The sequence below is a fragment of the Puma concolor genome, chromosome E3 (assembly GCF_028749965.1).
Source record: "Puma concolor isolate L17-30 chromosome E3, mPumCon1.1.hap2, whole genome shotgun sequence".
In the NCBI taxonomy this organism is placed as follows: Eukaryota; Metazoa; Chordata; class Mammalia; order Carnivora; family Felidae; genus Puma; species Puma concolor.
In genome coordinates this window covers 7,424,887-7,448,351 of record NC_141682.1, presented here as the reverse complement: position 1 = coordinate 7,448,351, position 23,465 = coordinate 7,424,887, and the positions used below count along the sequence as shown (strand labels likewise).

General features: G+C 47.0%; 2 protein-coding genes and 1 long non-coding RNA gene across 3 annotated transcripts in view; 1 reads left to right on the top strand and 2 right to left on the bottom strand.

Annotated features, from left to right (window-relative positions):
• The window catches only part of ZKSCAN1 (zinc finger with KRAB and SCAN domains 1), a 55,375-nt gene extending 54,222 nt beyond the window's left edge, over window positions 1-1,153 (bottom strand). The window contains exon 1 of the mRNA XM_086691973.1: window positions 1,059-1,153. The gene's annotated coding sequence lies outside the window, so the exon portion shown is untranslated. The remainder of the gene's footprint in view (window positions 1-1,058) is intronic.
• Window positions 1-3,264, top strand: part of LOC147572922 (uncharacterized) — a 34,199-nt gene extending 30,935 nt beyond the window's left edge. Inside the window, exon 3 of the long non-coding RNA XR_015245430.1 lies at window positions 3,076-3,264. This is a non-coding gene — a long non-coding RNA (uncharacterized LOC147572922). The remainder of the gene's footprint in view (window positions 1-3,075) is intronic.
• A 5,078-nt stretch (window positions 3,265-8,342) lies between these two features.
• AZGP1 (alpha-2-glycoprotein 1, zinc-binding) lies at window positions 8,343-14,995 on the bottom strand. The gene is made up of 4 exons (XM_025923291.2): window positions 14,838-14,995; window positions 12,818-13,078; window positions 9,543-9,818; window positions 8,343-8,926 (listed from the first exon to the last, which is right to left on the bottom strand). Exons 1-4 carry the CDS (start codon window positions 14,911-14,913, stop codon window positions 8,661-8,663), a joined length of 879 nt encoding a protein of 292 aa, XP_025779076.1. The 5' UTR covers window positions 14,914-14,995; the 3' UTR covers window positions 8,343-8,660.
• Between the last annotated feature and the right edge of the window lie 8,470 nt (window positions 14,996-23,465).

Below are 23,465 nucleotides of genomic sequence, written 5' to 3'. Positions count from 1 at the left end.
TGTCAGGCTCAGTTGGTAGAGCCTGGGACACTTGATCTCAGAGTCATGAGTTCAAGCCCTATGTTGGGTGTGGAGCCTATAAAAAATAATCACATTAGAAAAAAAAAAATCACATTAGAGGAAAACCCTAAGACAGGAATTAATTTGGGAAAAATTTTAGGCAATGCCCAAATCTTGTTTAGTCTCACAAGAGGCACTCAAATCAGGACCCTCTGGAAAGTAGTAAGTGTGGCCAAACTCCAAGGCATTTATTAGGATTTCTTATACATCTGAGAATTTACGTTGGTCAGAAATCCTAGCAAAGGTGGAAATGCTTCCAGTTTAACTCAAGCCAAAAGAAATATTAGAGAGGCTGCTCTGGAGGGGTGCCTGGGTGGCTCAGTAAGTTAAGCATCTGACTCTTGATTTCAAGAGATCTCATGGTTTGTGGGTTTGAGCCCCGTGTCAGGCTCTGTGCTGACAGCTTGGGGCCTGCTTGGGATTCTCTCTCCCTTGCTCTCTGCCCCTCCCCCACTCCCCCCCCCCCCCCTCTCAAAATAAACTTAAAAAAAAAAGGAAATTAGAGACTGAAGAAATAGCTGATTTAAAGGTTTACTTCATATGTTAGAAGTAGATCCCTCTGTCATACCATTTGCCACGTGTTGGGATTTTGTCTCAAAAGCCAGGCCTATTGATACAAGTATCTGGATCCAACAGTCAGTTCTGGATGAATCCAAGCCCTCCTGTCCCTTAGCATAATAACCTCAAGCTTCATCTGTGTTGTAGCATGTGTTGTAGCATTCCTTTCTGGGGTGCCTGGCTGGCTTAGTCAGTAAAGCATGTGACTCTTGATTTCAAGGTTGTGAGTTCAAGCCCCACATTGGGCATAGAGCCTACCTACAAAAAAAAAAAAAAAAAAAAAGAAAAAAGAAAAAAAAAAGAATTTCCTACTTTTTAAGGTTGAATAATATTGCATTGTGTGGATAGACCACACTTTGTTTATCTATTCACGCTTGGATGAACACTTGGGTTGATTTCACTTTTCTTGACCTTTAAAGAAGGAAATGGCATAATCTCACCTGTGTTGTCAGAGCATCAGGGATGACTGGAAAGACAGGTGACCTGGGAGGACTGTGCACTACTGGATGCAGACACATTTAGACAGGAGCAATCTGGGTGGAGAAAAGGACCAGAGTGAGAGCATAATTTAGCTTTGGATGGTTGGAGGATAAAGAAAAATCTGAAGGAAGGAGAGGAGGTGGAGGGAAGAGAGGTTGTTTTGGTTTTCTTTGGGGATGGGGTTGGGGAGGGGGATCAAGCTGGAATCTGAACTCTTGATTCTGAGGGGTCTTCAGGACATTCAGGTGGAAATGCTGAGGGACAGGTGTGAAAGCGGTGTGAGATGATACAATAATTATAAGAGGGATCAGCAAACACAGTTGAAAGGAAGTGCCACCTAGGGTTCCTGGCAGCCCTACAGTTTTTTATTTTGAGAGAGAGAGTGCACCCACACTTGCGGGGAAGGGGCAGAGAAAGAATTCCAAGCTGGCTTTCGAACTCATGAACTGTGAGATCATGACCTGAGCATAAGCCAAGGGTGGGGAGGCTTAACTGACTAAGCCACTCAGGCTACCCCAGCCCCTACAACTTCCTAAAGCTGCTGGGAGAACCTCTCCAAATCCGTTAGCATGGTACATAGTGCCCTCTCGTGACAATAAGGTGCAACTGCAGCTGAGCCTACACGCTAGGGAGGAAATGTTTTTCTGAATCCTGAAGGCGGCAGTTATGTCCCTTAGCTGAAGGAAATCTGACACTGACTCACACACTGTGTTTTAAGATCCTCATGTAAACACTGGGTGCTCAAGGGTCCAGGGAAGCTGACTGCTCCCTCAGTAAGTGCTGTGAGCCTAGGAGGCACCTGTGAGCACAGTAGGAATGGTTCGTGGACAGATGGAGGAGAAAGGCAAGGTCAAAGGGGTGTAGTTAAATGAGAACAGTGTGTATATTGAAATTATTTTGGGGTCACCCTCATGGTTCCACATTTCCTTTCAACTATTTTATGAAAAAAATTTTAATGTTTATTTTTGAGGGAGAGAGACAGAGCGTGAGCAGGAGAGGGGCAGAGAAAGAGGGAGACACAGAATCGGAAGCAGGTTCCAGGCTCTTAGCTGTCAGCAGAGAGGCCCATGCCGATGCCAGGCTTGAACTCACGAGCTGTGAGATCATGACCTGAGTCTAAGTCAGACGCAACTAACTGAGCCACCCAGGTGCCCCTACTTTCAACTATTAATGTACAACAATCAATATTGAATTTTCCAGCCAGGCAGCTTTAGTTTGAATAAATTATCTGCCTGGGTGGTCCCTAAGAAACAGAACTACCTGGAAAACATTTTGCTTTGGGGTTCTTTCTTTTTTAAATCTTTCTTTCTTTTTTTTTTAATTTTTTATTTGTTTTTAGTACACTCCATACTCAATGTGAGGCTAGAACTCACAACCCTGAGATCAAAAGCTGTGTGCTCCACTGACTGAGGCAGCCTGGAACCCCTTGCTTTGTGCTTCTTATCTCCTTTTAACTGGCCCTGTCACAGTTAGGGAAAGGTCGTTTCAGAAGTCTGCACATTTCTTTCTTTGTTTTAAAAAAAATTTTTTAACGTTTATTTATTTTTGAGACAGAGGGAGACAGAGCATGAATGAGGGAGGGTCAGAGAGAGGGACACACAGAATCCAAAACAGGCTCCAGGCTCTGAGTTGTCAGCACAGAGCCCGACACGGGGCTCGAACTCACGGACCACGAGATGACAACCTGAGCCGAAGTCAGCCGCTTAACTGACGGAGCCACCCAGGCGCCCCTGCACATTTATTTCATACTACACCCAGAATGTCCCAAATGGCAGAGACCTCCTGGTGGTAGGCTGTTATCAGGATGAGGTTTGACTATAGTGAATGAGATTCCAAATGAGAGCGGCTTAAGCAAGACAGAGGATTATTTTTGTCACGTTTGTAAGGTCTGGGTTTAGGCAGTTCAGGGCTGGATTGGTGGTTCCACTGGCACCTGGTACCCTGATCCCTTCCAGCTTTCTGCTCTCCTATCCCCAGGGTGTGGTTCTCAATGTCACAGTCCAAGATTGAACTCCAGGTACCACATCCATTCCCAAGGAGCAGGAAGAGGAAGACCAAAGGGAGGAGGACGGCTCACCCTTTCCCTGTAAGGGCCTGACCTGGGAAGTGCATGGAACACTTCTGTTGTCTTGAGGAGTGAATAAATTAATAGAGTTTTGAACAGCACTTGGCTTAAGAATGCCTTTCTTTCAATAACAACCATGATAGTAATACTTAACATAGCTAATAATGTTTGAATGCTTCCTATGTACCTGCTACTAAAGAGCGTCACCTGTGTTAGCCCACTTGCCCCTCTTCAAGTGGGATATTTTCCACACTGGTGCTATTTCACAGACAAGCAAACAGGTAGAGAGATCATACAGTTATAAATGGCAGTTATAAATTACAGTCAAAACCATTCGATTGTATTCCAGAATCTGCTTGCTCAACCAGTAAGCCATACTAACTCAGTGTACTCTGTTTTGTCTATATATATTTTTGGAGGGGTATTTAGTATTATATTAGTAACTTATTCCCATATCTAAAGACAAATTGTTCTCAGGCCACTGCAGCCTGGCCCGTGTTTGGTTCTCCAGACCCCTTACACAGCCTGGGTAGAGAGAAAGTGTGGATGGGATGTGGGATATGCCTGAAAGCTGGAGACAGAAGGGCTGGGAGAGTTCCTAAAGAGGAGTGGCAAATACCAGATTCAAGGTCAAAGATGGGAAACTCTGCTGCAAACAATAAGCTATATAAATTGGGACATCCTGCTCAACCCCCAGGAAAACATGTATTCATTCCTGGCTATTTTGTTTTTATTCTGTTTAAAGCTAATGTGGCTGGGTTTCTTTTTTATTTCCCACTATTTGTTGTTGGTGTGTAGAAAATCTATTGATCTCCTGTATTTGCTTGTCACCCACATTTTTGAACTCTGTTTTAGTGAAGTGGCCATTGATTTTCTTGAGTTTTCTAGGTAGGAAGACATAGCATCTGCTAATAAGTGTCATTCATTTCATGACTGTCAATATTTGAACTTCTCACTTCCTCTTGTATTAAGGAATTAACTTAGAAGTTCTAGAAAAATATTGAATAATTGTGGAAATAGGCATTCGTGATATTCCTGACATGAATGGGAATGTGCTAATGTTTCGTAGAAGTATGGGAGCTGGTTTTTTGTTTTTTTTTTTTAACATTGTATATATTTTTCCAGGGTAACAGAAACTGTTGGCGCTTACCTCCAAATAATCTTCCTCCTTCTTCTGTGCTAAAAAATGCCCTCTGGTTTTGACAAGAATTGACAGAAAACTCTTAATCTCAGGGGCTCAGCCTGTGGCATGAAACTGACTTTGGTCGGTGAGATGTAAAGGGAGGTCGGCTGGGGGTGGGTGGGTCTGTCTTCCTAGGAAGGTTTTCCTCGGTGATAAAAGGCAGGAATTGTGGGAGGAAGAATTTAGGCCATTATCTCAAGGCGTGAGTCCTGACTTTGAGCTGAAGAAGGCTTCTGTCTCCTAACACCTAACACCTGCTGCAGTTATTATTGTGACCAGTAGGGGGCGACCCCAAACCCATAGAGAAGGGGGGCTGTTGTGCCCTGAGAAAAATCCCTCGTTTGAGCCATCTGCAGTCAAATACGATATTCCTTGCAGCTGAGCGGCATTCCTAAATGACACATTTGTGCAGGAAGCCTCCTTCTGTCACTAGTTTATTCTGAGTTTTTGCCTAAAGTAGGCACTGGGAGTTGCAGTTCAAAGCCAAATGCAAGCCCTTGAGCCAGAGCAGGTGAGAGCTAGGAGTATCGGGTCAGCAATGAAGAAATTCTGGGGCAGCCACGGGGGAGAAGCAGATCCAGCGGGGCTTAGGAGAAGCATTCAGTCGGGTCTTTTCAGTTTGGGCCACCCGGGGTTCCTTCTTCTCTCTGCCAGCTCTTAGTTTAGGAATGGTCGATAGCAATTATTCACCTCTCAGGTAGAAAGCATTTCCACTTCCTGGAGCTCTCCTGCTGTCGGGGATCTACATCCAGCCACCTTGGCTTCCTAGGTTCCAAGGGAGCTAACGCATTTCCTGGTACTTAGCCAGGAGGAGACCCGGCCCAGGTGCGCGCGGCCAGCCTGCACCTTTGCCTTTAGACCACGAGGGGGCGCGCGAGCAACGCTGAAGATGCGTCTGGAGAGCTTGAGAGGAAGGTCTGGGAGGAGGCTCTTCACCCAGGGTACGCAGGCAGGGTGGGGCCGTGTAAGGGGGCTAGAGGGAGAGACGAATGAGGTCTGAGCTGTAAGAGCGAGGAAAGACGCAGAAAGGAACACGGATCGGTTTGGAGGCTGGTCTTGGGAGTAGCTACCCTGGGAGTGCAGGCAATACTATTGGAGGTGGATCATCTTGAAAATTCTTCCTTGGATGAGAAGCAGGAAGCTTCCAGATGCTCCAGCAGCAGGGATCAGGTGGAGTGAGCAATCAAGGGGACTGAGGCAGGAGGCCTGTGTGGGACATGACAGCCTAGGGAGGAGCGTGCTGCCAGAAGTGACTCAGATCAGACTCTACCCCACAGCTCATAGCCAACCTCTCAGCAAATTCGGTGCTCATCGGGTCCATCCGCAAGTCCCCGTAGGCTTGATCCCCAGAATATATCCTGACTCTGGCTGCCTATCTTGACAGCTACTACGACTGTGATCCAAGTCCTTCCCCCGGCCTTGTATCTAGTCTCCCTGTTTCCACTCTTCCGTCGCCGTGGTCTGTTCTTCACATAACAGCCAAAGGAATATTTTATTTTTAAAGTTTATTTATTTATTTTGAGAGGGGGGTAGGGAAAGAGAATTCCAAGCAGGCTCCGCACCGTCAGCGTGGAGCCAGACGTCGGGCTCCAACCCATGAATTGCGAGATCATGACCTGAGTTGAAATCAAGGGTCCGAGGTTCAACCCACTGAGCCACCCAGGCACCCCAAAGGGATATTTTAAAAACCTAAATCAAATCATATCACCATCTTTGTTAAAACCTACCAGGCAGTGCCATTTGCAGTAGAAACTCCTTCCCAAGGCTGACAAAGCTCTTATACAATCTGGCTGCTATCTGCCTTTTCAACATCTTCTCTTATGACTCTGCTCTTGTTCATGATGCTGGAGTCCACTGGTCTTTATTCTGCCTTTCAAGCACCATGATTGTTCCTGCCCTGGGGACTTGGCCTTTGCTGTGCCCTCTGCCCCAAATGCTCTTCCCCCCGGTTATTCCCATCTTTGATTCCTTTCCTTTCACTTGGAAAGGGACAAAAAAGAGATGAGGTGATGGGGTGGTGTGGGATGCTTAGATAGTGTGGAAATTAGCTTCCCTCAGTGGCTTTCTGGAAATCTTCCCTGATTTTTCTATCTGAGAGATAGCATAGAAGGAGTATGTGTTGGAATTAGTGATCATGGTAGCGGTCATGGGAAGAGGTAAGCTTTGGGTTGAACCTTGACAGAGGGTATTGTTTCAATAAACAGAATTGGGGCAAGCTCCAGGCAGGAAAGGGTGGTACCTACTTGTCCTGCTTGGTCTCCACTGCTTATTAGAGTACCAAGCAGAAAATCGATACTCAGTATAGAATACTTGAGTGAATGCACCAATAAATAAACAAAAGAAACAGGAGAAAACACTAAACATATCTGACAATCAGGTCTACTTGGCTGGCACAGCAAGACCCAGTAGCACGCTAGGCTGAAAGGGCAGCGTTCAGCCAAACTGAAGAGGACCTTAACAGAGACTAGGGTTAAGTCTTGTAGCCCTTTGGCATCTCCTGCCCATTCTTGCAGTCTAGCTGGTGAACTGTTCCCAGAGGAATCTTCCAGAGAGACGAGGTAGTACTAAGGGACTGAGGAACTGCCAAGGAGATAGTTTGTGGCAGTGAGGCCCTCCTGGGGTGGGGCATCTTTAAAGTGCCCTTGAACTTAGGATCTGTTGCTGGTTCTCTGTTGGGCAGGTGGGAGGTGCTCAGGGAAGGACACACATTTGGTCCTCTGGGCCCTTTATCCTCCCTGGTGGGCCTGGGCATGCCCACGGCCTAGCTCCACTCTCAGTCACATCCCTTGTCAGGTCCCTGTGGCCCTCCACTCAACCATCTCATGCCCGACTGGTCAGGAACGATCTTTTTACCTCTTCTTGGCCAGCTGTCTTGGCCTTCACACCTCCTCTGAAATCTGAATCCCTCCAGGAAGTTTCTCTGGGTGTCCGAGTGGCTCTGTGTCCCTCTCCCCTTCCCCCACAGCTGGCCAGGACTGGGGTCTTCTGAGGTTCCCTTTCCTGACCCACTCCCAAGCCATGTCCCCTGTCCTAGGTGGGGTGGGGTCTCACATTTCAGTCTGCCTTAGCCCTGGCCTGTTCCTGTGGACTTTGGGTTTCCTTATTGATCTGAAATTCTCCCATCACGTGGTTTTCTTTATTTGTTCAGTGTCATGTGGTTTGAAATGTCAATGGCTATATTTTTCCCTCTTGACTATTGGGATATCCCCACCTGTAGCCCTATACTGTTTATTTGTTTGTGTTTTTGTCTCGGAGGAGAGGAATATGGATTTCACATAGACGGAAGAAACTATTTCTCAGCTTTGATTTCCAAACTTGGTCAAAGTATCAAAAATAAAAAGTATAATCTTAAAATTTAGAGTTTCCAGAAAAATAAAAGAGTCAGCTTAGAATTCTGAATGCTTAATGAGCTCAGCTCAGCTCATTTCACTTGGAGAAATCCAGTGTAGAGGCTGAGGCTGGGAAGGAAAGGAAGGTCTCGTCATAGAGATTAGCTTAATGAAAAGGTCAAGTGTGAGCTCTGCTCTGTCTTTTGGGGTTTAAACCTGTGGATGGTGGTGGGTAACTTGGTTAAACACACACACACACACACACACACACACACACACACACACACACACATACAAGTGAACATCAGATTCCTGCTTTCCTGGGAGTATGTCCCGGAGAGAGGAAGCCTCTCGAATGAGCTATGGTGTGTGGCTCCAAGGCAAAATGGTGTGGGAATGATGGAGCACTGGAATGGAGGGCAGTGTTTCACAGGGAGGAGGGAGGTCTGGGGCAACTGAGGCACAGAGGAGGCTTGGGTTTGTATTAAAGAGGTTCTCCAACCTCACAACAGATGGGACATCCACAGTGGGCTCCTAAACAAGGCCCAACGGACCAGGTGGTCCATGCCACGCTACAGTTGACACCCCAGGTCATGATGCCCAGAAACGCTGCTTTGAGTCGATGCCGAGAATTTCAGATGAATCAGAGGCTTAGGAGCACAGGACGAATGGTAACATGTACTCATTATTTATACTCCATTGCAGTTGAAAAATCTCTTCCTACACTGTGTGCTAGGCAAGGTGATTACTGTTGATTTGATTCTATAGATTAGATAATGGGGTTTTGCAAGAGAATTTAGCAGTGAGTCAGCTCAGTGGCCGGCATTCAAATCTTCTGTCCCCTGACTTCTCGCACTGTTCCCTGGGCCCCACTGGTGATGCTGACGGTGATTTCTAGAGCTCATCTTCTGGCGTTCCACAGGAAGGGTGACTGCTGCACCTGAGTCCCCTTGCGGCTGTCAGCCCTGGTTCCCTGCCTCTTGTCCTACAGCCCAGTGAGGGGCTGGTCCAGGCTGCTGTGCACTATGCGACAGAAGACTGTGTTCTTAGTTCTCCAAGGGGAAACTGTCAACGACACCCAGGACAGGTAAGTGCCGTTTCCACTGGGGAGAAGGTCTCCCCTCACCTCAGTCTCTACTGTATTGCCCCCCTGAATCCAGTGCAGATCAATATCTTGTGGGTAGAAGTCACTGGCCCAGCACTTGATTGTATCTTCTCCTGGGGTCCTGGTGATGGACATAGATGGGGGATCTGCAGGGGGACAGAGCCCGGACATGGAGGGTGTGCCCTAGATGACTCCCTGCTCGTGTCCCTTCCCTCCACTCTCTGGGTGTTCGTGATGAGCAGAACTCCAAGTTTTGTGTCTGCCTCCCCAGGGAAGCTTTACAAAGATCAGGGAAGGCTGAGGGTTTCCATGTTGGATCACGGAATGACTGTGGCCACCCTCTTGCTCCCCTGTCCCTCCACCATGTACTGACATCTGATGGCAAGAAATTGTGAATGCCTCCGTACAGTTTTTATTTTTTCCCAAACTTCTGAGTGGGCTTTGGGGCTCTCTCCTCTCCCAGGCTCAGCTCTAGGCCTCAGTTCTGCCTGCAGCTCTGTCCATCAGATCCTTCCCTGCTGTATCCTGTAGGACCCTCGTTCTCATCGCCTCCCAAACCAACGTGTTAGCTTGTGCCTACCAGTCCTGTCGCAGGCAGGCATTTTACATGCCTGCCTCCATCCAGGGCCAAGCCAGGAGGCATCAGCATAGAGACACCACCATGGGATGTGCCTGAGATATTCCCTGGGTTCCCAGCCTGAGATCACCTTGGTCCTTCTCAGCTCAGCTCGGGAGGAGCAGGGCACAGGAAGTGGGGGGTACCTTGTCGGTCCAGGAAGGCCTTGCCATATTGCAGGTACCTCCGCAGCATCGCCGGGCACTCCTCTTCCAGATAGGCCTTGGCCCGCTGCACGTAGACCTCTTCTGCCTCCCACTTCCGCTTGGTGTTCAGAGCTGCTGGGTCCTGGGGGACCCAGCCTGGGATTTCTCTGTTGAACTCGATGAAGTTCTGTCCATCGTAGGCATATTTCCAGAATGCTCCACTGCTTTTGTTATTCAGGAGCTCACAGCCAAACCTTCCCTGAAAGGTGTGAGACCCTGTACCCTCCCCGGGCCCCCAGGAAGTCAGTCATCCTGGCATCAACTCCGTCTTAATAACTGCTATTCCTACACAGTTTGCAAAAACAGCAGGAAGAGTGGTTTTGGAAACCTAAGCACACGGTCCCTTTATCTTGACAAATGGGTTATGAGCCAGACATACAGCAGACAGAGACAGGGAAAGTTGCTTTGCTTTGGGTTTTAGGCCCGTCTGAGCAGAGAAACATTCTTCCCAGCCGGGGAGTATCAGGGAGCTAGAGACTAGGCACAGGATGTCTAGTCCCTATGCATCATCTCATTTAGTGAACTGTGAATGCACTGGGAGCTCTTTTTATATTTTATAAATTCTTTTTTTTTTTTTTTAAAGTTTATTTATTTTTGAGGCAGAGAGAGACAGAGCATGAACGGGGGAGGGGCAGAGAGAGAGGGAGACACAGAATCCGAAGCAGGCTCCAGGCTCTGAGCCATCAGCCCAGAGCCCGACGCGGGGGGGGGGGGGGGCTCGAACTCACGGACCGCGAGATCGTGACCTGAGCCGAAGTCGGACGCTCAACTGACTGAGCCACCCAGGCGCCCCTATAAATTCTTTTATTAAACATTTTTTAATGTTTTATTTATTTAATTTTTTAAAATGTTTATTTTTGAGAGAGAAAGAGACAGAGACAGAGACAGAGAGTGGGGGAGGGGCAGAGAGAGAGGGAGACACAAAATCTGAAGCAGGCTCCAGGCACTGAGCTGTCAGCGCAAAGCCAGATGTGAGGCTCAAACTCATGAACCACGAGATTGTGATCTAAGCTGAAGTCAGACACTTAACCGACTGAGCCACCCAGGCGCTCCTATGTTTTACTTATTTTTGAGAGAAAGAGAGAGAGAGAGAGAGAGAGAGGGACAGAGAGAGAGACAGAGTTGGAGTGGGGAGGGGGCAGAGAGAGAGGGAGACATAGAATCCAAAGCAGGCTCCAGGAGAGACAGAGTTGGAGTGGGGAGGGGGCAGAGAGAGAGGGAGACACAGAATCCAAAGCAGGCTCCAGGAGAGACAGAGTTGGAGTGGGGAGGGGGCAGAGAGAGAGGGAGACATAGAATCCAAAGCAGGCTCCAGGAGAGACAGAGTTGGAGTGGGGAGGGGGCAGAGAGAGAGGGAGAGACAGAATCCAAAGCAGGCTCCAGGCTCTGAGCTGTCAGCACAGAGCCTGACACAGGGCTCTGACTCATGAACCGCGAGATCATGACCTGAGTTGAAGTTGGACGCTTAACCCACTAAGCCACCCAGGTGCCCCATCGGAAGCTCTTAGAAACCTGACACAACCACACTGAAGTGCTGTCTCTGAGTGAAATAGAATTTCATATTTAGAGTTTTATGCAGATTATGAAATGTCCCCCTTTCCCCCCTCTCATTTCTAAGTGGAGCTGATGTCACCACTGGAGTAAATGTGATGTGATCTCTGCTTCCCTCTTCTCCAGAGTTTGATATCTACATTACAAATCTCGGAGGCCCCCTCTCTTCCCAGAGAGCCACAAGCCTTGGAAATCAGCCTCCTTAGGGAAGGGGACACATGTCTTCATTTTGGTGATAAAGGGAGGTGTTTACCCAATACTGATTAGCGCCGAGGGCACAGGTTCTCCTCTCAAGCTCCCTGGCCTCAACTGGCAGCTCTTTCCCCACCCCCACCTGGCTTGTGCACCAACTTGGGCCTTTAACCTCTCTGGGCCTCTGTCTTCTCATCTTGGAGACGGCGATGGTGACAGTACTACTTTAGAGGGTGAGCGGGAGCATGACATGTGTTAACACCTGTGCCTGGTGCCTAGCAAGTGCTCAATAAGTGTTCGCTCCCATCCTTTTTCCTGCCACCCTGTGTTCATCTCTTTACCCTCTTTCCTCATAATTACTCGTGTCAACGTTTTTATTCCAGCTGGTGAAATGTCTGCTGGTGTCTCTGGGCACTGTGCATCAATCACCCTGTCCTATTTCTGACACACTCACTGGGCTGTTTTCCTTACCCGGGCTTCCCAGTCCTTATCCTTCAGATTTCTGCAAAACTCTGGCCTCCTTTAGGAAACTTTCAGGTTCTGTGTAGCTTCTTAGGCATTTTTGTACTCAGAAACCCATCTTTCGACGCCCGCCCTACGAAGACTTAGCATCAACAGTTTGCCAGCCTGTGACTGGCTGACTTGGGGAGCGGGCAGTGTGCAGGACTGCGTGCTGGGCTGGACACATGGGAGCCAGTCCTGGTGCCCTGCACTGTCCTGGCTCCTCAAATGCCTCCTACCACAAGTCCAGATGAGCCCCCATGGAGAGGAGGGCCTTTAGGATTCCCTGTACCTCCAGCAGCATGTGGCTTTGAATTCAGTCCCCACTAGCTCCCGGTATGGGCCATGGTTGGTGCCAGGCACTTTCTCTCAATCATGCAACACATTTCATTTGGGCAGGTGTTACTGGCTGTCCTAGGGGATGGGACTAGAGGGGTGATCAAGACAGATGAAGTTCTAGCCTTTGTGGAATTCACATAGGTAAGTTTGATGGAATCTCCTGGAGATTCCAGTTTTGCCGATTCAGACCAGGCATTAAGATGCGTTCACTGTGAAATGGCTAGTGACTGGCTGGGCTGCGATGTGAACCCACATCTGACCGACTCCAGGGTGAGCTCACTCTCTGCTCGACATCCCTGGGCAGGGGAGTCTGATGCCTTCTAAAGTGCCAGCCAGCAGCCCCAGACGGATTGGGGTGTGGAGCTGAGAGGTCACATGTGCCTGGGTGAGAGTTGACTCTGACATAACTTCCTGTGAGAGCTGAGGTCTGGGAGTGAGGATGGGGACATGACAGGGCAGGTGGAGAGCAGCTGCGTTGTGGGGTGGGGGTGGGGAGATGCAGAATGTCCACATATTTCTACTCTGCTTTCTGTTCCTTGTTAGGGATGGGGATTAGTTCCACCCTGCTGATCCCTTTCCACTCACACCTGCAGGGCTAAGACCCTCCACCCCACCCTCCTTGGTCCACTGACCTTCTCTGTCCTTGTAATAGTCCATGATGTCCTGCAGAGTCTCCATGAAGATGCTCTCCCTGGCCTGCTGAAGTTCACTCTCCTTCTCCCAGTCCTCTATTCCTTCCATCTGGCTCCATGGGTCCAGGGGTATGGCCTTCCTGCTTTTATTGTCATAGTGAAAGAAGACCTGGTCATTGAGGTAGGCAGTGGCCTGGAAGCTAGGGAGGCTGTCAGTGGGCCTGGACACCCCGGTGTAGAGGAAGCTCAGACGGTAAGACCCTGAAAAAGAGGAAGAGACTTTGAAGTGTGGGGTCCATGCAGGCCCAGCGTGGGGCAGCAGAGGGCCAGGAAGGGGGATGTGGTCACTGCGCCTTGGCCTCTGCAGCCCACAGCCTCACCGCACTGGAGGCTCGCTCGAGGGAAAGGGCCCTCCCAATTCTAGGGATGGTATTTCAGAGACCATTCTGTAGCTTCACCACACTGTCTTGTCTTGGCACGAGACAACACAATACTTCTCAGCCCCCTTGTAGGTATATTGGGATCATGAGACTGAGTTCTGCCAAAAGGGGATGCGAACTGTAGTGACGTCTTTCTTCTGGTCTCAGGCCCTATTAGCTGGTTTGTCGTCTCTGTCTCTTATTTAGGTGACGACTGTGGAGGCCTCAGGATAAAACAGAATCCCTGGATTCCCGAGTCACCCCACGGAAGACAGGAAAGTTGCCTTATCTGTATGCACTTTACATGAGTAAGAAATAAACAATGTGTTGGGTTAAGCCACTAACAACTTGGTTACTGGAGCATAACCTAGTCTAACCTAATCTAATACGTATAGTTCCAATGTGTAGGAAGAATTTACCAGCAAACTCAGGAAATGACCTAGAATGGATCTAGAGCTCAGAATTCCCAGGGCTGTGCCTTATGTTTTGGTATAAGGCAGGGACTTGGAGAGGAGGACATCGCCATAATTAATTCATGATACAACTCACAGGGGTGTTAAATGTTAATCACATTTAGAAACTAATTAGCAAGAATAATGTCAGTACTTGAACTAGGAATCTGCCACATGACTACCAACATTATTAATTCAGTAGACCTCAAGTAAAGCATATTACCCTTCATAATGTGGGTGGGCCTCACCCAATCAGTTGAAGGCCACAAGAAAAAAGCCTGGTTCCCCAAAGAAGAAGTAATTCTGCCTCCAGACTTCCTTTGGTCTCAGGACAGCAACACCGACTCTTCTCTGGGTCTCTACCTGCTGAACTAGCCTGTGGATTGCAATTGTGCAAGCCAATTCCTTAAAATCAATCTCTGTCTGGGTATGCATCCTATTAGTTCTGTTTCTCTGGAGAACCCTGGCTAATACAAATTTTGGAGTAGGGTGTGATTAACATTCTCAAATAAAACCTATGTTCTCATAGTTTGTAAATGTAGCAAACTTAAAACATGCACACTGTGGCTTATGTTTCTTCCCCCTGAGATTTTTGGCTGAGAAACAGCCTCATTTTCCTGTTCTAGAGTTGACTTTGGTTCTTTCAAGGTTCCAGCTGGCCTCTCTCCCAGTAACTTGCCTTCAGGGTTAACAGTGGCACTGTGGGGGGAGGGGACAGATTTCTTTCTAGAACCCTCCAGTTAACCTGCCTTCATATCTGCCCCTTGGGGTTGCTCTCTCTTCCCTGAGAGTCAGACAGATTCCTCCAGCCCTTGGAAGAAAGAAAAGAACAAGAAGTTCTACCTGTGTGGCTCCTGCCCCGTCCTGGCTGTATGACTCTGGCCAGGTCACTTCACCTCTCTGGTCTTAGTTTTGTTCATTTGTAAACTAAGGGGTTTCAGATCTTTACGGCCTCATTTAGCATGGGTCCAGAGGCTCCCTCAGTGCTTCTAGAAGTTTCTGAGCTGAGTTAGCTGACAGCCTTGGCCTCCCATTCACACAGTCTACTTGTGGATCACAGCTGTAGGAGGGGCCCTTCTCCAGCCCACCTGTTCCATTTATTACTTCCCCTCCGTTCTTCTCCAGAGCCACCCTTACTTCCTCACTCACCAGCTTGGGTCTCCTGAGGGACTGCAGGACCCAGAAGGAGCAGCAGGGACAGCAGGACAGACACCATTGTGCCCATTGTGCCTGACTGGAAGGTTCTGGACTGCCTTGGGTCCTGGAGCTCGGAGCAGACTACTTGGAGATAAAGCCAGGTGTAGTTGTGGGAATGGTTGGGCTTTGAGCCCGGCCCGGGGAAGGCGACTTTGCAGGCCAATGAGAGTGCAGGACAGGCTCCTCCCCTGACAGTGAGAGAGAAGGATGCACAAGCCAGAGGCTGCACTCAGTGAGCTCAGAGACGGTGTGCAAATCGAGAGCTGAGACGGCTGATCTGCAGGCTGAAAGTCTGTGTATCCCCCAGGTGAAAGAATGCCAATGGCTGGGGGTTTCAGGTAGCAAATGCCTCTGCAGTCTATCATGACCCACCCTAGGCTCACTGTGGGTGCGGGGAGGGGACTTGGGTGTTGTCAGACCACCTCTGGAAAAGCTCTGCACCTGGCCAGAGCCTGGGCCCCTGGCAGAGCCCATCTAGGGTATGACTCTCTCTCTCTCACACCCAGCATCCCAGAGTTCTGTCTGGAGGACATTCACATCCCTGACTCCCTCCCTATCTCTCTGTCCCCAGGGGAATCTGCCAAAGAGACAAGGGAGTACTAAGGGACTGAGGAACTGCCAAGAAGGAGACAGTGTGTGGCAGTGAGGCCCTCCTGGGGTGGGGCATCTTTAAAGTGCGCTTGAACTTGGTTCTGCCTGCAGGAGGATCTGTTGCTGGTTCTCTGTTGGGCAGGTGGGAGGTGCTCAGGGAAGGACACACATTTGGTCCTCTGGGCCCTTTATTCTCCCTGGTGAGCCTGGGGGTGACCATGGCCCAGCTCCACTCTCAGTCATGTCCCTTGTCAGGTCCCTGTGACCCTCCACTCAGCCGTCTCATGCCTGACTGGTCAGGAACGATCTTTTTACCTCTTCTTGGCCAGCTGTCTTGGCTTTCACACCTCCTCTGAAACCTGAACCCCTCCAGGAAGTTTCTCTGGGTCTCTGAGTCGCTCTGTGTCCCTCTCCCCTTCCCCCACAGCTGGCCAGGACTGGGGTCTTCCAAGGTTCCCTTTCCTGGCCGACCCCCAGCCTATGTCCCCTGTCCTGGGTGGGGCGGGGTCTCACATTTCAGTCTGCCTTAGCCCTGGCCTGTTCTGTGGACTTTGGGTTTCCTTATTGATCTGAAATTTTTCTTTTGTCATGTGTTCTTTCAATTTGTTCAAAGAGCACAAAGTTGCTTTGACATATCACTGGCTGAGTTATTTCCTTCTGAGTTATTTGGGTTTTCTTCCATGACTAAATATCAGAGACAGTATTTTTGCATATGGCTCACCCAATTCGGTGTAAGAGAAAGTACTATTGAGCAAGAGATCTGAAGGATCTGGCTTATCCAGGCCAGTTTCTCCCTAGGGAGCTCAGGATGAGGACAGAATCTGAACTTAGGCACCTTCCTTGAGTCTCACGAGTGTACTGGCTGGCAATGTCTCTCCCTGTCTCCATTCTCGTCCTGAACCCAGAGCTTTTGAGAATATGTATAGTGGCTAAAGTAGGATTCTGAGGAACACCATTGCATACTTCTAAGCCCTCTTTCTATTCTGCAGGGTCTTCTGCCTGCTGTGTCCTCTCTTCTCGAGGTTCCTTGGTCCTTCTCATGCCCTTTGCTGGCGAGTAGAACATAAGAAGCAGTGAATGCTTAGTCCAGGTAGTAGGCGCTCACTCTGAACAGGTCAGAGTACTCCGCCTCCAGGTAGACCTCAGCCACTTCACTGGGATGTTCTCTGATTCCCATTTTTGACTGCTGTCCAGGGCTACAGGGTCCAAGGGTGCTCAGGCTGGGATTTCTTTGCTGAATTTGATGTCTTTTTTTCTTTGTTTTTACTCTAGAGCTTTCAAACCAACATTCCCTGGAAGGTGTGAGGCCCTGAAGGTAGGGCCTCCATACACAGCCAGCTAGTCTGGCTTCATATTTTTTAATTTAATTTAATTTTATATTTTATTTTATTTTATTATTTTAGTTTAGTTTAGTTTTTATTATTGGTTTTATCCTATAAAGCTATAAAAGCAGTTGAGGATTGAATCAAGTTTTTGTTCAAAATAAATTTCCAGGGGTGCCTGGTTGGCTTAGTTTGTGGAGTGCTCAACTCTTGAGCTTGGGGTTAAGTTCAAGCCCCACGTTGGGTACAGAGATTACTTAGAAATGAAATTTCCACATTGTTACTTCCAATTGCATGATCTTTCTGCAGTTCTTCTCTTTTCTGTCAACCATTCCCAGTGAAAATTCTTTACTTAAGGACAATAAGTATTTTTTCAATGCCTGGTTTATGCAAAGTAAAATGACTTCCAAAATATTTTTTCTTCATTTTTCATTCAATGATTTTCATATCTTTCTAGGTGGTTATTTTGGAGATGTATACCTCCATGTTTTTGAATAAAATGCTTCCTTGATATTTCAGTGTCAGGCATTATATAGGTGTATATAGATATCCTAGATATTCTGGAAGAGATGATTTACCTTCTTTCCTTTGCCAGCCTCCACCACACACACCCACTTCCCATCATCCATCCCCCTAATATAAATATTATATATGAGAACTTAGGTTAGATCTATATTCATTGTTTTCATTATTATGACTATGTAATACCTTTACAGCTCTGTTATACAATCAACTATAATTATTTTACTTTTCCACACAAACTTTTGTTTTCTTTTTTTTTTTAATTTTTTAAAATGTTCTTATTTATTTTTGAGACAGAGAGAGGCAGAGCATGAGCAGGGGAGGGGCAGAGAGAGAGGGAGACACAGAATCAGAAGCAGGCTCCAAGCTCTGAGCTGTCAGCACAGAGCCCGACGCGGGGCTCGAACTCACAGACTGTGAGATCATGACCTGAGCCGAAGCCGGACACTCAACCGACTGAGCCACCCAGGTGCCCTACAAACTTCTGTTTTCAATGGAGCTGCTAAGTCATTACTTTTCTATGTTCTTATTCAACTGCAAACTCCTCACCAATCACATTAATCTCATTGCAACACATGCAGAGAGGTACCAAAGATCAGTGTGTCAGTACCTTTGGGATACAATCCTGCCTTGCCAGCAGAGCAATCATTTTGTGAGTTGCAGAGCTCATGGGGACAACTGGTCAACTCAGTGCAGAGGTAGGGGAGGTCAGGGGTGTCTGCTGGGCAGGGCAATCTGCCATGGGTCTTGAGCTTGAGCTTCTTGCATGTTCTTACTGGGCATGTCAAGAATGCCAAGTCCTGTGTGGTCACCAACTGGGCCATTTCTCAGGGTAGTGTTTGCAGTGAGCAACCTCAAGAGATGCCCTTTGGAAAAAGATCAGGCTCAAGACAGTTCATGAGGAAAGCATGCCTTTCCCAAGTTCAGTGTTCCTTGACTGTAACGTACACAAGCCTACTGCTTATATGGCATCCATTTGGGTCCTTCAGAGATACTGCCTGGGATTTAGGGGCACAGGGTAACCCTGGCCAACGTGATGTTCATACTGCCTGATGTGCGATGACCAACAGTCCTTTCTTTGTGTCCGAAGGTTCTCCTGTCTTCTGCCAGCATCCACGAAATAGTAACAGTTAATTTATGGGCTTGCAAGTAGGGCTAAATTCCAGACTCTGACAAGCACCTGCCTCAGGGATGGTCCCACACCCCTCCTGTCTGCATGTGGATTCCCACTGGCAGAGGGGATTTTGTGTGCCAAGGTGATCAACCCGCCTGTGTGCTCCAGTCTTGGTGGAGGGGGGTTGAGCAGAGAAGGCTCCCTTTGCGTAGATATGCTGGTGCAATTTTGGGAAAGCTGGTCTACCACTGCAGGGCAAACAGGATGATCCAGTCCTCACTGCTGGCCTTCTGAAACTGCAGTAGACCTATAAACCTAATGTCTCCACATCATTAAGGTCCAAGTCAGACATTTCCACTTGGGTTGGTGTTTCTTGAGTCTTAAGGGTAATCTCCCATTTGCCACAAGAGAGAGCTTATTGGTGGGCTGGGAGAGGAAAATCAGATCTGAGGATGCTCTTGAGTCAGTTGAACAGAATTTATTTCTTTGGATATCTTGTGACTGCTAAGAGCACCAGACACAACAACATTTGTAGGTATTCCAGAACCAAATAAAAGTTATTTTTAGTCTTTATATTATTTGCAATTTTTCTTTCCATTCAACGTAAGATTTCAACTGTTCAGTTTTATGGTTGTGCAGTGATTATGTCTGCTCCTTTATTTTTTTACTGGCCCTATCCCAAATTCCGAATGTCCCCATCTCCCCCACCCATTTTCAACAATGCCCCTTTGTTTTATCCTCTCTGAGTAGCCAGTCTCTGGGATCAATATAATCCCTACCTAGGGCTTCCTCCTCCCTCCTTCTGATTACTCAAAACAGTAACTACTAATATGGTGAGAGTTTTGGTTAATGATCCAGGTTTTACAGAAATTATGTCTGGGTTTGATCCCCAGTGCCACCATCACCTGCTACATTTGTGACCTTGAGGAAATTACTTAATTCTTCTCTGCTTCAATTTCCTCATTGCTAAAATGGATATTAATAGTAATAGTTTTACCTCTGATGCGTTTTTTGGTGAGGATTAAATAAGATCACAGGTACTTGGTACATAGCACTTGCTCAATAAATGCCATCTATTATAATTACCTTGGGGACCCCTCTTCCTCTCTTTATTTATCATCCATTACTCATGACTTCTGACCACAAGTTTTCTGTTCCAGGTAATGTCTTTCCAGTCCTCTATGCCCTAATCACTCCTACTTATGATCCAGGCTCTTTTTCTGGTTCATCCTCCTGGAGATTCCAGATTCCCTGCAGCTTTTGGGGCATTTTGTTCTCTACTCCCACTCTTAGTCTCTAATTCTGTGCTCGGTATCAATAGTTTACTGGGTCTGAGGAACTGGCCTCTTGCTTTGCATCTTGCAATCTGTATGACCCACAGAAATGATTTATTCTGGGTCTGCTTCCTCTTATGTAAAATGGCCTGGAGGATACTTAGGGTTCCACGTGGCTGTAACAGTCAATGGCAAGGAAAACATTCAGTAAAAACCCCAAATGGACTATGAACTATGGACCATATTTAATGAGTAAGTTCTAAATGCCGAGTAATGTCCTTGGCAACGGGGGAACAGGGCAGATCAAGAGACACTATCCCTTGTTCCCATGCAGCTTACATAGGCTAGTTTTTAAAAATGGAATTCTCACAATAACCATGAGAGGAGTTGTTGATACAAAGCAGCCCAGATGATTAAGTCACTTGATGAAGCCACTATGAAATATCTAGTGACTAGCAGAGCCACCATGTAAACCTTGGTCAGAATGACCCCAAAGTCAGCTCATTTTCCAGTCAACAACCCTGGGCAGGGGTGAGTCTGATGCTTTCTAAAGTGGAATCAGCCTCAGATGGGTAGGGGTGTAGTCAGATGTGTGTGGATGAAAGTTGGCTCTGACACCGCTTCTTGTGTGAGAGCTAAGGCCTGGGGGTGAGGGTGGGGAGGAGGAAAGTAGATGAGTTGTGTCTGCGTATTTCTACTGTGTCTTTTGTTGGTTTTCGGGGCTCTGATATTGCCTTCTTGCTAACTTCCCTCTTCATGCCTACGAGGGATTGTCCCTTGAGCTGTGAAAACAGCATAGCATTCATTCTACTGGCCTTCTCTGGCCTTGGAATAGTCCATGATGTCTTTCAAAGATGTCTTTTCTAGTCTTCTGAACTTGGCCTTCCTCTCGTTCTCCATCCCTACCATTTGGCACTAGAGTCCCAGGGGATTTCTGCTTTTATAATCATGGAGAAAGGAGGCCTGATTGTTGGAGCAGGCAGTGACCTAAAACCTGGGAAAGACTTCACTAGGCCTGGAAAATCTGGCATAGAGAAAGTCACAGACTAAGGCGCTACCAAGGTGGAGAGGATTTTGAGGTATGGGTCAACTGTGAGTCCCTTTGTGAGGTAGCAGAAGATCAAGGAGGAAAAAACTTGGGTCATCGGGATCAACAGCTGACCATGGCCTCTGGTCTCCAGGCTTTCCTTCCTGTCCATCTCTCAGCATTGCATTCTTGCATGGGCAAGTGCTTGCCTTTATGTAATACAAAGTGCAGGAAGGAGGATTTTCTAGAAATTCTAGAAATGAGCCAGATGGGATCAGCATGGAATAAAACCAGGATGCTGCCTCTATATCATCAGTTCTTGAGTTAAACTTGTTGCTAAGTTGAGTTCTTTCCATAATGGTGAGAAATACATTTGTTGACTATTTGTAAATGTTACAGATTTTAAACCTGCACAATCTTAAGAAATTGTTGGTTTATATTTTTGTTTCCTCCAGATTTTCATTGTGATGATGGGCCCAGGACTAGCTTAGCTCTCTTCTTTCCAGGTCTCTAAGGTCCAGTGCTGCCGTATTCAATTCTCTGGCGGAGATGTTTTCCTTCTTGTTCTGATACTTTACTTCTGCTGACCCCTCCTCAACCCTTGTTCCTGGTGACCTATCACACTCCTCCAAACCAGATAGATATATCCAACTGTGAAAACGAAGGAGGGAGGGAGAGAAGAAAGGCTTCTCTTCCCATAGAGGTGGGTTACAGAGATGCCAGGCCTCCAAACTTCTTTTTACTCCCGACCCTTGGGTGATCCCTGCACCCTGCTGCTCCAGGTCATGGCACATGTCATCAACATATGGCTGTGGGAGGAGGCTGGTCTCTTTTGGTGGGAAGAGGAGAGACAAAGAGGGCATTGTTTGGTGGAATAAAGAAGTGGGAGGAGAGCTCTCTCAACCCTCAGGGGCTTCTTTCTTGGCACCAACCCTCAGAAACTTATTGTGAAAGAGAAGTTTGTCTTGGTGCTTTAGGGTCTTGTCAGAAGTTTAGAAATAACTAGGCAAAAACCCCCTTCCCCTACTACTCCCCCCCGCCCCGCACCAAACTTAGCCTCCTCCCTTGATACCCACACTGACCCGGGCACTGGGGACATTTATAAATGGAGCCATTGAAGAATCTGGAGAAATTCATGCAACTTTGAAAAGTGTCCCTATTCCCCAGGCTCTGTGCACCTCCCCACTTTCCACCCCCACTTCAGACATTTAAACAAGGACTTTGGTCACTCTGGCAGACCATCTGCATAACTCTGAATGTGGGGTCACAGCTCTTGGTTTCCAAGGAGATGATTACAAGCCGTATGCAAAGATGTGCAAAAGGCACCTGACTCAGTAGCTCCTCCTCCTTGAGAAGTGGTTTGGCAGAAGACTAAGAGTCTGACCCTAGAGCCACCCTTAGTTCCCATCCTGCCTCTTCCAGAGTAGAAATAAATGAAACAGGGACCAGAAACACAATAGAAAAGATGAATGAAAACTAAGAGCTTTTTTTTTTAAAAAAAGGATAAACAAAATTAACAAACCTTTAGCTAGTCTTACCAAGAAAAAAAGAGAGAGAACTCAAATAAAATTACAAATGAAAGTGGGGATACGACAACTGATACCACAAAAATACAAAGGAGTATATGAGACTAGAATGAACAATTATACATCAACAAATTGGATAACCTAGAAGAAATGGATAAATTCCTAGAAACAGACAACCTACCAAGTCTGAATCATGAATAGAAAATCTGAACAGACTAATAAGATACATAAGGAGATAAGTAAGGAGATTAAATCAGTGATCAGAAATCCCACCCCCAACAATAAAAAGCCCAGGATGGGGCACCTGGGTGACTCAGTCTGATGAGCATCTGACTTTGGCTTAGGTCATAATCTCATGGTTTGTGAGTTCGAGCCCTGCATCAAGCTCTGTGCTGACAGCTTAGAGCCTGGATTCTGCTTTGGATTCTGTGTTTCTCTCTCTGTTTCTCCTCTGCTCATGTTCTCTGTCTCTCTCTCAAAATAAATAAACATTAAAAAAAAAAAAAGAAAAAGCCCAGGACCAGATGGCCTCATGGGTGAATTCTACCAAAAATTAAAAAAAAAAAAAAAATTAATGTCAGTTCTTCTCAAACTCTTCCAAAAAATAGAAAAGGAGGAAGTACTTCCAAACTCAATTTACAAGGTCAGCATTACCTGGATACCAAAACTAGGTAAGGGTATTACAAGAAAAAACTATAGACCAATATCTCTGATGAAAATAGACACAAACATTCTCAACAAAATACTAGCAAACCAAATTAAACAGCAAATTAAAAGGATTGCACACCAAGACCAAGTGGGATTTATCCCTGGGATGCAAGACTCATGCACCATATGCAACTCAATAAATGTGATAAAACCACACTAATAGAATGAAAGACAAAAATCATATGATCATCTCAAAAGATAAAGAAAAAAACATTTGGCAAAATTCAATGTCCTTTCATGATAAAAATTCTCAACAAATTGGGCATAGAAGGAACACATCTCAACATAATAAAGGCCATATATGATAAACTCATAGCTAACATCATACTCAACAGTGATAGGGTTGAGTGCTTTCCCCCTAACACCAGGAACAAGAAAAAGTTGTCATCTCACTACTCCTATTCAACACAGTAGTGGAAATCCTAGTTAGAGCAATTAGGCAAGAAAAAGAAATAAAAGGCATCCAAATTGGAAAGGTAGAAGTAAAACTGTTTCT